General features: G+C 46.8%; 6 protein-coding genes across 6 annotated transcripts; 1 reads left to right on the forward strand and 5 right to left on the reverse strand.

Annotated features, from left to right (window-relative positions):
* Window positions 1-318: 318 nt before the first annotated feature.
* Window positions 319-1,212, reverse strand: EDB93DRAFT_612716 (Isochorismatase-like protein). Its single transcript, XM_041456863.1, has 2 exons — window positions 1,165-1,212; window positions 319-1,106 (listed from the first exon to the last, which is right to left on the reverse strand). Exon 2 carries the CDS (start codon window positions 1,033-1,035, stop codon window positions 328-330), a length of 708 nt encoding a protein of 235 aa, XP_041305773.1. The 5' UTR covers window positions 1,036-1,106; window positions 1,165-1,212; the 3' UTR covers window positions 319-327.
* Window positions 1,213-2,882: 1,670 nt separating this feature from the next.
* Window positions 2,883-3,501, reverse strand: EDB93DRAFT_1089007 (uncharacterized protein; the record flags this gene model as incomplete). Its single annotated transcript, XM_041446176.1, has 2 exons — window positions 2,883-3,086; window positions 3,142-3,501. The coding sequence occupies 2 exons, from the start codon at window positions 3,499-3,501 to the stop codon at window positions 2,883-2,885; spliced, it is 564 nt and encodes a 187-aa protein (XP_041305774.1).
* Window positions 3,502-3,663: 162 nt separating this feature from the next.
* On the reverse strand, window positions 3,664-4,800 carry EDB93DRAFT_1252349 (uncharacterized protein; the record flags this gene model as incomplete). The annotated part of the gene is made up of 3 exons (XM_041453279.1): window positions 3,664-4,056; window positions 4,119-4,322; window positions 4,681-4,800. 3 exons carry the CDS (start codon window positions 4,798-4,800, stop codon window positions 3,664-3,666), a joined length of 717 nt encoding a protein of 238 aa, XP_041305775.1.
* A 597-nt stretch (window positions 4,801-5,397) lies between these two features.
* Window positions 5,398-8,280, reverse strand: EDB93DRAFT_1252350 (uncharacterized protein; the record flags this gene model as incomplete). The annotated part of the gene is made up of 16 exons (XM_041453280.1): window positions 5,398-5,535; window positions 5,593-5,751; window positions 5,813-6,027; window positions 6,084-6,187; window positions 6,243-6,397; window positions 6,459-6,492; window positions 6,541-6,611; window positions 6,669-6,743; window positions 6,798-6,835; window positions 6,889-7,178; window positions 7,237-7,341; window positions 7,396-7,474; window positions 7,541-7,811; window positions 7,871-7,926; window positions 7,977-8,034; window positions 8,089-8,280. The coding sequence occupies 16 exons, from the start codon at window positions 8,278-8,280 to the stop codon at window positions 5,398-5,400; spliced, it is 2,040 nt and encodes a 679-aa protein (XP_041305776.1).
* A 246-nt stretch (window positions 8,281-8,526) lies between these two features.
* EDB93DRAFT_1252351 (uncharacterized protein) lies at window positions 8,527-11,152 on the reverse strand (the record flags this gene model as incomplete). Its single annotated transcript, XM_041453281.1, has 6 exons — window positions 8,527-8,834; window positions 8,887-8,937; window positions 8,978-9,144; window positions 10,087-10,336; window positions 10,395-10,491; window positions 10,616-11,152. The coding sequence occupies 6 exons, from the start codon at window positions 11,150-11,152 to the stop codon at window positions 8,527-8,529; spliced, it is 1,410 nt and encodes a 469-aa protein (XP_041305777.1).
* Window positions 11,153-11,545: 393 nt separating this feature from the next.
* Window positions 11,546-14,261, forward strand: EDB93DRAFT_1241620 (uncharacterized protein; the record flags this gene model as incomplete). Its single annotated transcript, XM_041451903.1, has 8 exons — window positions 11,546-12,034; window positions 12,096-12,224; window positions 12,285-12,446; window positions 12,632-12,719; window positions 12,769-13,145; window positions 13,173-13,443; window positions 13,477-13,827; window positions 13,930-14,261. The coding sequence occupies 8 exons, from the start codon at window positions 11,546-11,548 to the stop codon at window positions 14,259-14,261; spliced, it is 2,199 nt and encodes a 732-aa protein (XP_041305778.1).
* Window positions 14,262-14,317: the final 56 nt, after the last annotated feature.

The raw sequence follows: 14,317 nt of genomic DNA on the forward strand, positions 1-14,317 counted from the left end.
CTTAGAGGTGTGAACGAAAAAGGCTTAACAATACTTCCCAAGGACATAGTGATTGCCGCCCTGGATGGCATTTCGAAACAGATACAGGACGCTCGTATGAATGTGGACAAGACGCAGAATGCTTCGGATGTGCTCGGCACGAGAATGGTGGACGCCCGTATGAATTCAGATGAGTTGCAGGATGCTTTGGGGGTACTCGGCATAGAGGTGGTACACTCAAGGGACGAGCTGTTCAGGCGTTTCGGTGCACAGTCATTGATATCGAACAAGCGCCGGCAGTCCGAGTTCATTCCCTATAGGATCTTGTAAATGACTAATTTATATAAGCTACTGAGAGAATATCTTTGACGTCAAAAGCTCTTCAGCCGTGTCGATAATTTCCACCCCCGCCTTGGTCATCTCGATCCATTCTGTGCCCTCATCAGATACACTCTTGACCGCATCCTTGATCACAAATGTCCTGAACCCGTGTTTCTTTGCATCAAGTGCAGTAAACTTGACGCAATAATCTCCCGCTATTCCGACCACGAAAATATTTGATATTTCCTTGTTCTTCAGCTTGTCCTTGAGTCCAGTGTTTGTGAGTCCCCATGGATCTTCGAATGCAGAATAACACTCGACCCCGACGTCGCAGCCCTTGCGGACGACTTCCAGGCCCTCATGCTCTAGGCCGTCCACAAATGCTACCCCAAACGTGTCCTGAACGCAATGGACAGGCCACAGCACCTGATCTAGCGCTTCAAGTGGCCTTTCATCCTCAGGCATCCCTGCTACCAACTCTGCGGGAGGGAATATGGTGATCTTGTCAAATTCCTTTTTCCCCGCATGATTGCGCGCAAACGATATGTGGTTGGCGGGGTGATAGTCTTGGGAACCAACTTTAAGAGCGAATGGAAGCGTCAGGAGAGCGTTGATGGTACTGATGATCTGCTCTGCGTCGCGGACGGCGAGACTGCCGCTGACGAAGTCGTTCTGTACGTCGATGACGACTATGGCAGAGTTGGAGGGTTCAACGTGTGTGAGGTCTGGGAGCATCTTGGTATTTGTGTGGCTTATGATGAGTTGCTATCACGTTGCCAGCCTGGAGCTCCGTAGTACTTATGCATCTTATCGGAACTTCATTAATTTCGGCTACAGTATAGCAAATAGGAGGGCGGTACTGACATTCCAGAAATAGTAGTTTGTGTAAATTATTTTGCCTAACCACTCGACCAACTGACGACATCACAATAGGTCTCAGAAGAAAATGTGTGATCGTGACTTAGTGTTGTTGTCGAGGTGAGGTCAACTCGAGCTAAACTCGGCTCGGCTCGAAAATGACCCAATTCGTTTCAACTCGAACCTTCCGAACTAAATCGAGTTACAACTCGTTGGACTCGCGAGTTAGAAACGAGTTCATGTAGTTTACATCCATACATCGTAATCCCCTGTACTACATCATAATGGTCATTATTGTTGTATCCCTTCATTGCAATTGGCACACAGATTGGCAGCTAAGTTCCCCTCCAACATCCAAAAGAACTTGGAATCTGGATTGTCACTCTCGGCTATTGAGACCCTAACTAGACACTAAAATTTTCAATTGAAGTAAAACACTTAAATATCATCGTGGCTCAGAGCTATTGCTGCGAGCAACATTTTACCCCATGTCATTGCAGCAGAATCCTGGCCCATGGTCATTTCCTCCGAGTCATCTCAGCCCTGAACACTCTCAACAAGGTACATTGTCTCCACTCCAGACTCCAAGTGGATCCTTCCAATCACTTCGGAACACACATTCCCGCTTCTATTTCGTGTTGCCATGGACGTTCTGCCTACTCAAGCTTCATCTGTGCCTTCCGAGCGCATATTCTCATCAAGCAAAGAGACCTGCACTCTACAGCGCAGCAACCTATCTCCGACCATACTCAAGGCGCTACAAGTTCTGAAGTTCACTTACAAGCAAGACCACCTCAATTTTACAGAGGACCTGGTAGCTAATGAGCAGGACTACACAATATCTGGACCTGTGACTTCAAGAGCAGTTGACGAGCTAATGGCTGCTGGGAATCTTCGCGAGCTCGATCAGTTGCTTGCAAATGCAAGGGAAATTGATTGTAACTAGTTTATTGTAGTTTCTGTCTGCTCATCGTGTATTTACTTGCAAAAATTGTTGTTGGCAGTATCTAGCATCCCTGGCTTCTCATTGGCTGAACCACTGGTTTGCATAATTCCGAACTTGTTAGTAACTCGTGAGTTGAACGAGGCACAACTCATTGCAACTCGTAAGTATCAAACTGTGTCGAGGTACCACAAATTTTCCACCTCGATTCGATTCGATTCGCCTCGTGGCAACACTATCATGACTGGGGTCGGAGTTCAAATCACACGGGCGGGATCACACTTTTTGCTGCAGTGAGTGCGTCAAGACTTGTCCCAGGCAAGCGCCGAATCACGGTTTTTTGCCCTCGATCACGGTTTCGACCAAGCAGGATCACACTTTTCGTGAAGCAGATCACAGTTTTGATCACGGTTTTTTGGTGGGTGGGAGAAGTCTTCTACTTTGGGGATTTCTCGGACAGGGCGGGCAGGTCATGGGTTGTACATCAGGGTGGAATGGTAAGTGAGTCTTCTGGTCCTGCGCTGCGCTGCTGGTGTGATGTTGATTATGATGGCATGGCAGAACTTTCTGATAGAGATCTGGACACAAGCACTCCACAAACTCCTTGAGGCCTTGAAAGAATGCGAAGCTGGTGAAAGGAGCCGCGATCTCACATTGTACTAGGATTAGCAGACCATCATTAGGCACACTATTGTAGCTGGCAGGCAGAAAATGATTTCCAGGTTGTGAATTCATTAATCAACTCGAGTTCGAGGCAGGAAAAGAAAAGTGGGGCTCATCCTCACACAGACGACGTGTCAGCGCTAGCAGCAGTCACTTGTGTCTGTTTCTTCTTTGGCTGGAGTTTTGAGTGGAACTGCAGGACTGACATCGAGCCATGCTGCTTGTCCAGAATTCGAACAGCTTCTGATGCATGATTGCCGGCATCCATTGTAGAGTTGATGTGTGTGATGAAGAACATAAATTGGGACCACTGTCGCCTCACCTGGAATGGAGTCTTAGATGGGAGAGAGAAAATGAAGGAAACAGAGACTACTCACATTGTTGTCATTGTGTGGCCGCCAAGCCTGATGGCGCCCTTTGCGAGTCGAATGATCCTTTGTTCCTCCCCACTCCTGCTCGATGAACTGGAGGGGTGGCATCTGACCCACACCATCAATGATCGTGCCCTCGTGCCAAGCCACCCAGAGTTGTTTGATGGTGTGGTATTCACCAAGGTCGCCAGGATGCCAGCAGGCCCAAAGGAGGGATGGTTGTTTCACCATCTCGAAGATGGAGCTCCAGCTGCAGTTTCGAGCTGTAAACTGAGGGAACTGTGGTACAGATGCAGTGATGGGGTCACAGAAGGCCTCCACTGATGGAATGATCAGATCACGGCCTGAATGGAAGTCGGGAGGCATTGCTGGTGAGAGTGGCAATACATGGAAGGAGCGGCCATCTTGAACAACAGTTACTGGGTTCATACTGGGCTGCAGGTGCAGTGTGGGTGTCGATTCTTCAGCAGCGCAAGCTCTGTGCTTATTAGTCTGAGACAGAGGAGGAGGAGGATGTTGGCAGGCATCTCATGCCATTGGTGGGCAAATATCAGGACCCCCAGTGCGCATGATGCCGCAGCCAACACTGGACACAGCCACAGGTGAGAACCTGGCTCCATCATAGTTCTTCAATGGGGAGAGTGGCTCTGTCCATTGAAGAAGCCGGTTGCAATGAGAGAGTACAGTGTTTATGGTGGTATCTGACTGGCGCTGAGAGTTTGCAAGAGACACGAAGGCACTTTGAGTGGGGGCCTCTCCAAATGAACTGCTGATGGTGAGGTCAGATTGTGCAGTGGCCTCAAGAGCTTCCCTGGCCCTTGGCCATTGCTGAAGGAATGTCTTGGCCTCACTAGACTGAATCACCTGCAGCCGTTTCAGAAGGGCAGAGTCTGGGAATGACTGGTGGATTGCAGCAATGACCTGGTATGCAAAGTATGACATATCAGACCCAGAGACACTTTGAGTAGCTTTGGAGCTCTCACCCGCCAAAAGTAGCCACGAAGCAGCTGTAGCAACTCGAGGAAATTGATGGTGCCATAGTTGATACTAGGTGCCTGGTGGAGATTGGCCAGAGCATCCTCGACGAAAGGAAATATCTGCATCTGTAGCTCAGCCAGGACATTAGTTGTTGCCCATGGAACACTGTACTGCTCTCTGACATAGAACCCAGCCAGGGCACAGACAGCCTATCATTGTAGAACAAAAGTCAATTTTACATTACAGCTACAAAGATTCAGACTTGCTGATTTCAGGATCTTTGCAGCATATGTCTCACGATGTGTGTTTCCCTCCCAGTGGCCAATGGCATCAACTTCGTCAGAATGTACCCTGAAGGCCGTCAGTGAATAAAGCTCTAAAGAATACACTGAAAATCACAGACCCCATGTCCTCCATCATGCTTGGCATTGTACGGTGTAGCAATGGTTGCGGCGTTGGGCTCGAAACCACGTATTTTCATACTCACGTCAACACCCGAAACATATGCGCACATGTCTGATGCACTTTCGCACATGTCCAAGCCACTCTGTATCAGATCCGGCGCACCAGACCTTCGGACATCGCATCGGCCGACTGCACTTCGCGCGCACTTGTCCATCCCATGTCCTGTCCATCCAAACTAGCCTCACTAGGTGCGTAGTTATTCCCGTGCACGTTTTCTGACATTTGTACCGCGTTATTACATGTCTGCAGCACCTCGTGTCTTATTACATAGGACATCGGACCCGAAATATATCACTACTATCTTCGCCTGTAGTATTCCGAATTTCTACGTACTTACTTAAATACTCTGTAGTGACCCATAGCAATCATCATCCAGTAGTTAGGAGCCGTTTCCCGACTCTGCAGATCACCCAGAATATTCTCGTAGTTCTTAGTTGCATTGCAAAATATTACCATTCATTCACCGTCCTACTCCGTCACTCGTTATACTCGCGCATACTGCTCGCAATCTGACACTCGTTATAAAGTTTCTGACCTATTACCGTGAAGTCTGAAAGTCCAAAATCTCGGACATTGCACTTTGGCTTCAGACATTGGATAAGTACCTTCGGACATCATCGGATTACCTTCGGACATCGTTTCACACCATCGGACATTTTGTTATTTGCATTACTGACACATTTTTACTACTAATACCAATTAGCAATCCCTTTAGGATCGAACGCACTTGCTCTGCAAGTATAGCAGCATAGGTCGTGCTAAGATCTACCTAAACATTGTTGACTAGGTAGTACAATTTCTGCTGAGCCCAGCAGAGATTTACTCTTTACAACGGCGAGTGAGATGTAGCTTCTTCTTTGATGTGATTGTTGTTGGGCCCAACATGGTGGTGTACATTTTCCGCAGAGCGTCGCCACTTGATGGCTGTCCGACATGCTTTCCAAACATGAGTTTAACCTACACAGAGCCCTCAGCATGACATATCTGATATACTGATTAGCAAAATGACCTGACCTCACGCCATGTGGATGACTGAGACCAGTCCCAGCCATCAACCTTGCTCATCAGGCCCTCTTGGTCAAATTGATAATGAAGTGAGATTGCAAGGGCCCCAATCGGGCACTTTAGCGGGTCCTTGTGCGGGAGCATGAAGCTGTAGTCAGGCTCCTGCTTCTACAGGAAGAGCAACTTGTAAATACACCAGTTCTTGGCCAATGAGATCACAGATGCTCACACCAGGCTTTGCAACCTTGGTCTCATGGTAGAGTGACAGAACCCCCAAAAAAAACTGCCCACTCCTGCTTCTCCTCCCATCAGCTGTTGTATAGTCTGGAACAAAGACTTTGTATGGTTGGATGCAGGATAGTGGAAGGTTGATGAGCTCGTCACCCTGGTTCAATGTAGTGCATTGCCACGTCCAACACTGATAAGCCTTGATGATAGATGGCACTGATGGAAGCCAAAGATGGGTGGTGATTTTGTGTGAGCATGACTGAGGTACTTACATTGAGTGAGGGTCGTGAAGATGGACTTCTTGACTTGCTCGAAATGTTCAGGAAATAGGTGGGAGTCTAATATTGTGTTCTCCATGACATCAAAGTCTTCGTGCCTAGAAATGAATGTGAAAGTCAGTATAAATTAGCTAAGAGTGCAGAGAAGCTTACTCAAGGCAGAGGCATTGTGCTTGAACCATCAGTGCTTTGTAGAAGTCCAAAATACGTGGAGTGAATGCCGGCCATGCCTGCTTGAGAGACATATTATCATCGACCTGGCGGCATCGAACACAACTGAGCATTGTCATTGTCTTCTTGAGGGAGCTCTTGTATTTGGTCAGCAAGAGTGCTGATGAGCAGAGCGCAGTTGATTGAAAGAAAACTCACCGCAGACAGAGATCCATTTGCACGATCTTGTTCACTGCTGTTTCAGGTGAGCAGTTTGCGGGTGCCAGTGTACTTCAGGTACTCAATGATGTGGTGTGCATCAATGATCACATCCGGGACTTGTCCCAATGCGATTGTGGTGGTCAACCAGCGCTAGTTAGCAGGAATGTCAGAATGTGGCCACTGAAAATGATATTTAACAAGATTTACCTTCCATATGTTGAGGACACTTTTCTCTGTATTCTGTCTGCTTTTCTGGCGCGTGCCCATGATAAATTCATCAACCTTACAATGACTGTCAGTTGACATTGCAACTTCCAGGAAAATATGCACACTGACCCATGCTCTCACTGTGTTGATTGCATGCATGCGCTGGCCTGGTGGCGACAATCAGTGTGGCAAGGCCAGATGCACAAATCACAATGCTTACCACTCACATAAACCAGCAGCTTATCATCATCTTGACCATCAGGGGCATTTGCGCCAGTATCGTCAATATCATCTTCTACGTGGCCATTTTCACCACCATCAAATGCATCTTGAAATGAGCAAGCCAGCTGACTCACATTATGCGTGGCAAGGGTGTCAATCTCGTCAAGCCCCTGGGTAGAGACAGGCTCGGATGACTGGGTGTGGGCTGTGGGACTGCCAGGCTCAGCTGGCACAGGCACAGTGCTGATAATTGAGGGGGTAGATGATGTGAGGGCTGGATTGGGAGTGCTGCCAAGGAAATATGTGATGAAGGACAGGAAAAAAAAACAACTCCACATGCACATACCTTGGGTGTGCTGCAAGCCATGCAACAAGGTCAGCCTTCCTTCCTGGTGTGCTCAAGTTCTGCTTGTGGCACAACTGCTGGAGTTGCTTCACCGTCAATTTGGCACTGACAAATGTCCGTCATCAGTGTCAACGAGTTTTGGATGAAGGATCCACTGACCTGGTAGCACATTCTCCTCTGTCAGGTGAGGCAGCAGGGTTTTGAGACTCGCTGCGAGATGGCACAGTGTAGGGATTAACTGTGTGAGGTTGTTAGTACTAGTACATACAATGAAATTCCCCCCTGGAAAAAAACCCAAGCTCACCTCGTTGACAGGATGGCTGACTTCGCACAGGTCCGAGCGCCAGTGATGGCACACTGTGATTGGCCAGCACAAGTAAGGCGGGGTCAATAGTGTTGTTGTTGCAGTCAATATCCATTGCTAGTGGATGGGCAATGAACATAAATCTTGGTGTGAGATGATTTTCACGCCAATAATACTGGACTGATGGGCTTGAGATGGAGATGGCGACGACGGCAACGGCGATGATGACGACGAGGAAGTGGCGGGCAAGCAAACCAAAAGGTGGGATTCCCTTCCAAAAAAGGACATTTCCAGTCAATACCTGGGGAAACAGCCAGGTCATGTTTTGACCGTGATTTTGCCTGCCATCTTACGGTGCGCATTGGTTATAAACTCCTTGAAAACCACTGTGAAATTTATTAGAAAATGATATAACAATAGGATACAAAAAGCTCACCATCAGGCCCAAAGAAATTCGGGACAGATTCTTGGATGATCTCATCGATGAATCTTTTCTTTCATTTTCTAGAGCATGTCATAGCATGCTTTGAGAATACAAGCCGTGGGACCCTTCCTTTAGTGCCGTTCAGCGTCTGTTTAATCACCTCCAGTGTCAAATGAATGCGATTTTTAGGCAGTGATTTTGTCGTTCTGTGTCCAGAGTCACTGGGCGTATCATGCAGCTCAGCAACAAGACTGGGTTCTTGCACTCTGGTAGCGATAGTGGCTGTTTGTGGTGCGACATACGGTGTTGCAGGCATGTTGGTGCATCTGAGTGTGCGTGTCATTGTTGTCCTTGCAGGTCCTGTTGTCTGTGCATACTTTAAACCGGGATCAATGAAACGAATAAAAAAACTTACATGTACTACTTCAGAGGTAGGTATTTCCCCGTGACGGATCATTGACAGATCTGAAGCTGGAGGAATCAGACCATTGCCTCGATCTATGATACTGATACCTCCATCAGGGGCACCCTCGACCCATCGAGACACAGGCGCGATGCCTTGTCAGTAGTTGGAAGGACCTGCGTCGAGTGGGGCATCTCGGACATTGTAGTAGTCCTGTCCATCAGTGTGTGAAGACGCGCCCTGTGAGTCTCCATAAAATTGCTGCTCCTGCTCCTGCATGTTTCCAAACAATGACAGGCCCCCTGCATTTTCGTAAATTGACGGCCCCTGTGCATCTCCATAAAATTGCTGCTCTGCTCTTGCATGTTTCCAAACGACAATGGGCCCTGTGCGTCTCCAAACGATGTTGCACCCTGTGAGTAAAACAACGGCCCCTGCTCCTGCCCATCTCCAAATGACGACGGGCCCTGTGAGTAAAATGAAGGTCCCTGCTCCTGCCCGCCTTCAAATGAGCCATACAATGACTAGCCTTGAGTGTCATCATAGGCCTGTTGCGGCGCACCTGCGTGACTTATTAGTGATCAGTAGACTTGATCCTCCATGTACTCACCTGGCCACCCTGGTACAGTCTGCCCATAGGGATCAAAATCAAATGCTGACATTTGAGGTCGTTCTGCGGGGAGATTGAGTTGGTCAGCGACTGGCAAACCAGACAGATTGAGGCCTGATCCCCTGGCTGGCTTAGGGACGACAGCTTTTCCCTTGCACTGTGAGCCACTGTCACGAGTACCTTTAACAAACCATTATTCTTTCTTGAATCTTCCTAAGCGTCAATACACAGCGCCTAAATCAAACCCTAACCCTATCTTGAAAGCGTCTATCATTCCTGAAATACCTTTAGCGCCCACAACACGTGTCTTTGATGTGACTGATGAAGAAGAAGAGTTCTTTGATTGTGAATAGATTAGATTAGATATGATAAGATAAGATATGGTCATGTGATGCTTCTTTAATATTCTACGATGTTCTATGGTACGATTCCCTTTCTCTTTTTATGATTGGCTAGTAGTTGTAACTCAGATTCAATCTCCGTTTCAATAGTTGTATATAGGTAGCATGTCTTGGTCGATAATTCCTTAGTTCAAACCTCTTGTATCTACAACTGTAGCAATCCAAGATGTACTTGCTCATCGTTCTCTCCGTCCAATAACCTTTGTTTGAGTCCTAGTCTCTGCCCAGCGTTAATTCGTTATTGGGTTGTGACAGCCACATCCACTTGGCATCCAGGTGGTGGTCGAGAAGAAGTCGCACATCAAAGATGATGTGCGCTGCTTGATTCATTTCCATCTTACATGACGAATAGTAAGACACCAACTTGATACATAGATATACAGACTGGGGAAAATGAAACACATGAAGGTCAAAAAAGGAAATTTATAGAAAAAACTACCAGAGGGGTCAAAGCGTGTTGATTGAGTTTGAATGGATGATGGGGAAAAGGAAGTGTTCTAAAAGTAAACTGAATTGAAGGGTAAAGGGCGGTGTTTCAAGAAGGGCGAGAAGCAACATATGAATGGGGTGATCTGAAATGGCGGGCACTTATCTACTGCGATATGGATCAGTGTGAGGCAAAATGACCTGACAATGACAAGGACAATTACATACCATGACTCGAAGGGCATAAGTACATATCAGGAAAGATTGGACGTTTGCAACTACCCATCAATTTGATCATCGTTATCATCATCCATGCTATCGTCTGTACCAGAGGATTTACCGACAAATCGGGGCAAGTGGGAAGACTCTCCCATGGAACCCAATATATCTGCTTGGACACATGATCCTAAATGCTTTTTGAGAACATCCACTTGGGCAGCTACAGCCCGAAGTATCTTGCAATCGTCGTCATAAATGGCTTGAAGGTAGTTGATATCATTCTCAAGTTCTTCTTGTGACCGGTCAGAAAAAACTGCTTCTGATCCGTTTCAACTCTTCATCACTGGAAAGGAGGCAATCCTTGTTCTCACAATGAAGTCCATTGAGAAATGTTGTGTACTGTTCTGATGCCTCGAGCTCCCATGTCGTCATCACAAGATGTTGGCGTGCAGCTTCTCGGCCAGCGAGCTTGGATTTGAACAATTCAGTACAAAGTCGCAAGGCTCAAGTGCAAGAAGCCTTTGGAAATTGCTTCCTCTCGCTTTTGACCTATGAATTAATCTGCAGAAATATTTAATGATGAGGAACATACCTCGTGAATTTCTTCAGCCGTGAATTCTGGTTTAAATCCTTGCCCTGATACATGAGCTGCAAATTGAAGCTCCAGTGGAGCTGGACGGGAAGTGTATGGAATACTTTTCTTTGACATTCGCTCAATTAGATGCTGACCACGATGGGGAGGAGATACAGAGATTTTGGTGTGAGGCTTTCCAGGCTGCCAGGAAGAAGATTTGAGGTGAGAGTGCAAAGGAGATTTAAGGTGTCTGTACAATATGCTCCGCCTTGCATTCGGAGACTTTGGAGACTTGGGTACATTATACAATATACTCTGCCTTGCCTCATGGGGTTGAGGCACCTCATCAACTGGGGAGAGGGGAACACTGGGAGAACCTGCATCAGAACCAGAGCCTATGTCAGACATCATCAAATGAGGAGAGTTCAAATAATTTGTCTTCTTATAAAAATCAAATGAGATTGGTTCAACCCGAGTTGCAGAACTCAAGTTAGTGGGGGCAGGACTGCTTGATCGAGGAGGAGAGGCGATAGGAGATGAAGGCGCAAATTCCATCATCTGCTGGGCAACTTACTACTGCAGGCTGTAGTATGGCATAGAGATGCGTAGTCTGCAGACTTTGAAAGACTTGTCAATTCCAACTGCAAATTATACACTGAGGGCAAAGTCAAAGCTATACTACAATGTGAGTATCTTCTGTTGGCTCCATTATGATACTGATGTGCACATATGTCTAGCATGTTATGTCCCAACTGCAATTTGGGAGATTTTTCATCCATCGAGGTGCTTATCCTGCATCTTAATTCTGAGTCTACCTGTTGGCCATCCAAAGTGCGACCACAGGACTTACCTGTCCCTCCTGTATTCCGTCGATGTGGAAGCGATCAAATGCCTGCCACTGGTACTTGTTATCCAAAAACTGGATACATCTTTGGCGTCAGCAGAAATATGCTCGATAGGTTGGAAGATGATCCATACGTGTATTGGCGGAAGATAAACCGTTACTACCCTTTCCAAGATGAAGGCAAATGGGAGTTAGGGAAGTTCTTGGTTGAAAATCTAACCCAAACCCAAATGATCAAGTTCCTGAAATTGAAATGGGTAAATGTCCAAGCTACATCTACAACTCTTATTCAAGTTCTTTTGCAGTTTAACACTTGTGAACAACCATCTTTCACTATGAAAGACCAACTATTAGACTGGATGGACTCACTCCCTTGTTTTATGGAGTGGAAAGTATCCAAAATTGAGTTTTCGGGCTATAAGACAGTCCATCCTGTTGAGCCCATTTGGTGTGATGCCCTAGAGGTCGTCAAACAACTCTTTGGGGACCTGATCTTTGTGAATCATATGTCCTATACTCCTCACATCATTAATGTTGGAAACCAGCGTGAATATGGAGATTATATGAGCACTGATATGGCATGGAAAATTCAGGTTGGCTCACTCTGTCAGTCTATTCCTTGCTCAACCACAGATTGACTTTGTGAATTTCTAGGACTATCTCCCTGTCAGTGCAACTCAAGTGCCGATCATTTTGGGATCCAATAAAATGCATGTAACGCGAATCACTGGAGGACTCGAAATGCACCCAGTCTTCATTACTATCGGCAACATTGATTCAGAGGTTCGCTCCAAGGCAACCTTACGAGCTTGGTGATGTATTGCTTATATGCCAATCACAAAGTTCTGCATGCACCCGGACTATCAAAGTATTCTACAGGTGCGGCTATGGCATAAGTGCATGGATCTTGTTCTTGCTAATCTCAAGGCTGCAGCGGCAGATGGATGTTTCATGCCTGACCCTTCCCGACACATTCGTTACGTTTTTACACCACTTGTCGCTCATGTATGCGACCTGCCAAAGGCTTCTATGATTGCTGCAGCTGCAAAAAATGCATCCCCGTGACTTTGGCAGTGCAACAGGATTTTGGCGATGGAACCCTCCATCCCCCCCATACTGGAAAGCATATGCTGCAACTTCTTGTTGACGTATCCTGCCAAGTTGATCCTTGGGATCTGGATAAATTTCAGAAAGTGGCCAAAGCTGTCAACCTGTCCGGAGTTCACATGCCATACTGGCACAATTGGCCCTATGTGTGTCTGTCTGTCTTCCTCACTGGTGAAATCCTTCGCTGACCACCCGCTCAAATGGACCAAGGAGGTTGTAGGTGCTCATGAACTTGATAACTGCTTCATCGTCCAGCATAAGCGGGTCGGCACACGTCACTTCACAAAAGGCATCACACATGTCAAGCAAATGATGGGCTGTGAATACAGAGAAATTCAACGCACCATCGTTGCATCAATCACAGGTGCTGCTCCACCCCAATTTTTTCGCTCAATCTGTGCCATCGTGGAGTTCATTTACCTCACACAGAATCCGGTTCACTCACCTGCAACACTTCAGTCAATGGAGCAGGCTCTTTCAGACTTCCATTCGTTCAAGGGCACTATTATCGAGGCCACAGCAAGGAAGGGGAAGAAGGGCGTCAAAGAGGATTTTTTTATTCCCAAACTCAAGCTACTGCAAAGCTTCAAGGGTACAGTTCAGTGATTAGGCACTTTGATGCAGTTCTCGGCCGATACAACAGAGCGCTTGCTGATCACACATTATAAGGATCTTTTCTCCCGGATGTCTCGCCAAAGCAAAGACTTCATGGAGCAGTGCGTGCAGCTTCTTAACTGCCAAAAATCCATGGAAGTTTTCGACCTGTATGCCCTATCGGCTTCTTGTGGGGTGCCATTGGTCAATGCCATGCATGCCAAGGAGGAGGTTGCGATAACTAACCCTGCACTCTCATGGGTTTCCTGTGTTCTCCCCAATGAAGTCAAGTCGGTTCATGGTCCCTGACCAGTTCGTAACCATTTCCTTAAAGGCATCCTCTCTGGAGACGCGCGGACCGCTTTTCAAGTGAATGTCACTCCAGACTACAGATCAATGTCGCCAACTGAAATATGCACAAAATACACGCTCCCCAACTTCAATTGTGCACTCACCAACTTTATCACGCATTCATCATCGTCCAGTGGCGAACATGCCTGCTGGGACCCCAGATATGGGTGCTACCATGCTTGGAACAAATTTCGGCTGCAACTTCATTCAGCCTTCCAGCAACGCATCATCATGCCAAGCAGAGTCATGCAAGTGCACCTGCCAAGTGATGATTTTCCCTTTGGCAATTGTGACACTGTTCTCATCGACGCCATGGGAATTAATGGCGAAACAAGTATGTATATTCTATGCGCCTACATTCTAGCACTATTAATATCATATACAGCAAGTCATGTTGCACAGGTTCGACTGGTTTTTCAACCGGTGGCTCGATGAGGCTCCAATCTAGAACTACCATCTTATCTATCCAACCCACTTCTCTACATTGAATTTTTCCACTTCATTTCCAGTCCTGATGACCAGCCTGAACTTGTGATGTGGACTGTTGAGTGCACATACATGCAGGATCAAAATGGCAACCGTCATAGAGAGGGGGCTGTTGTACGAGTGACGGATGTAACACTTGCAGTTGAACTCATACCATGTTTCGGTGAGAAAGTGGCTGGTGATGTTTCATCAGCCACTTGTTTGGAACGTTTCAAGTGTTTCTTTCTGAACAACTTTGCGGACAAAGAAAGCTACCATACATTTAGTACTGAATTTGTGTAGATAGCGGCTCGATTAGCTTGATCAATTGTATTGCCCATCTATCGCATCTTATCAAC

The sequence above is a fragment of the Suillus bovinus genome (genome assembly GCF_016758785.1).
Source record: "Suillus bovinus strain UH-Sbo-P2 chromosome Unknown EDB93scaffold_45, whole genome shotgun sequence".
In the NCBI taxonomy this organism is placed as follows: domain Eukaryota; kingdom Fungi; phylum Basidiomycota; class Agaricomycetes; order Boletales; family Suillaceae; genus Suillus; species Suillus bovinus.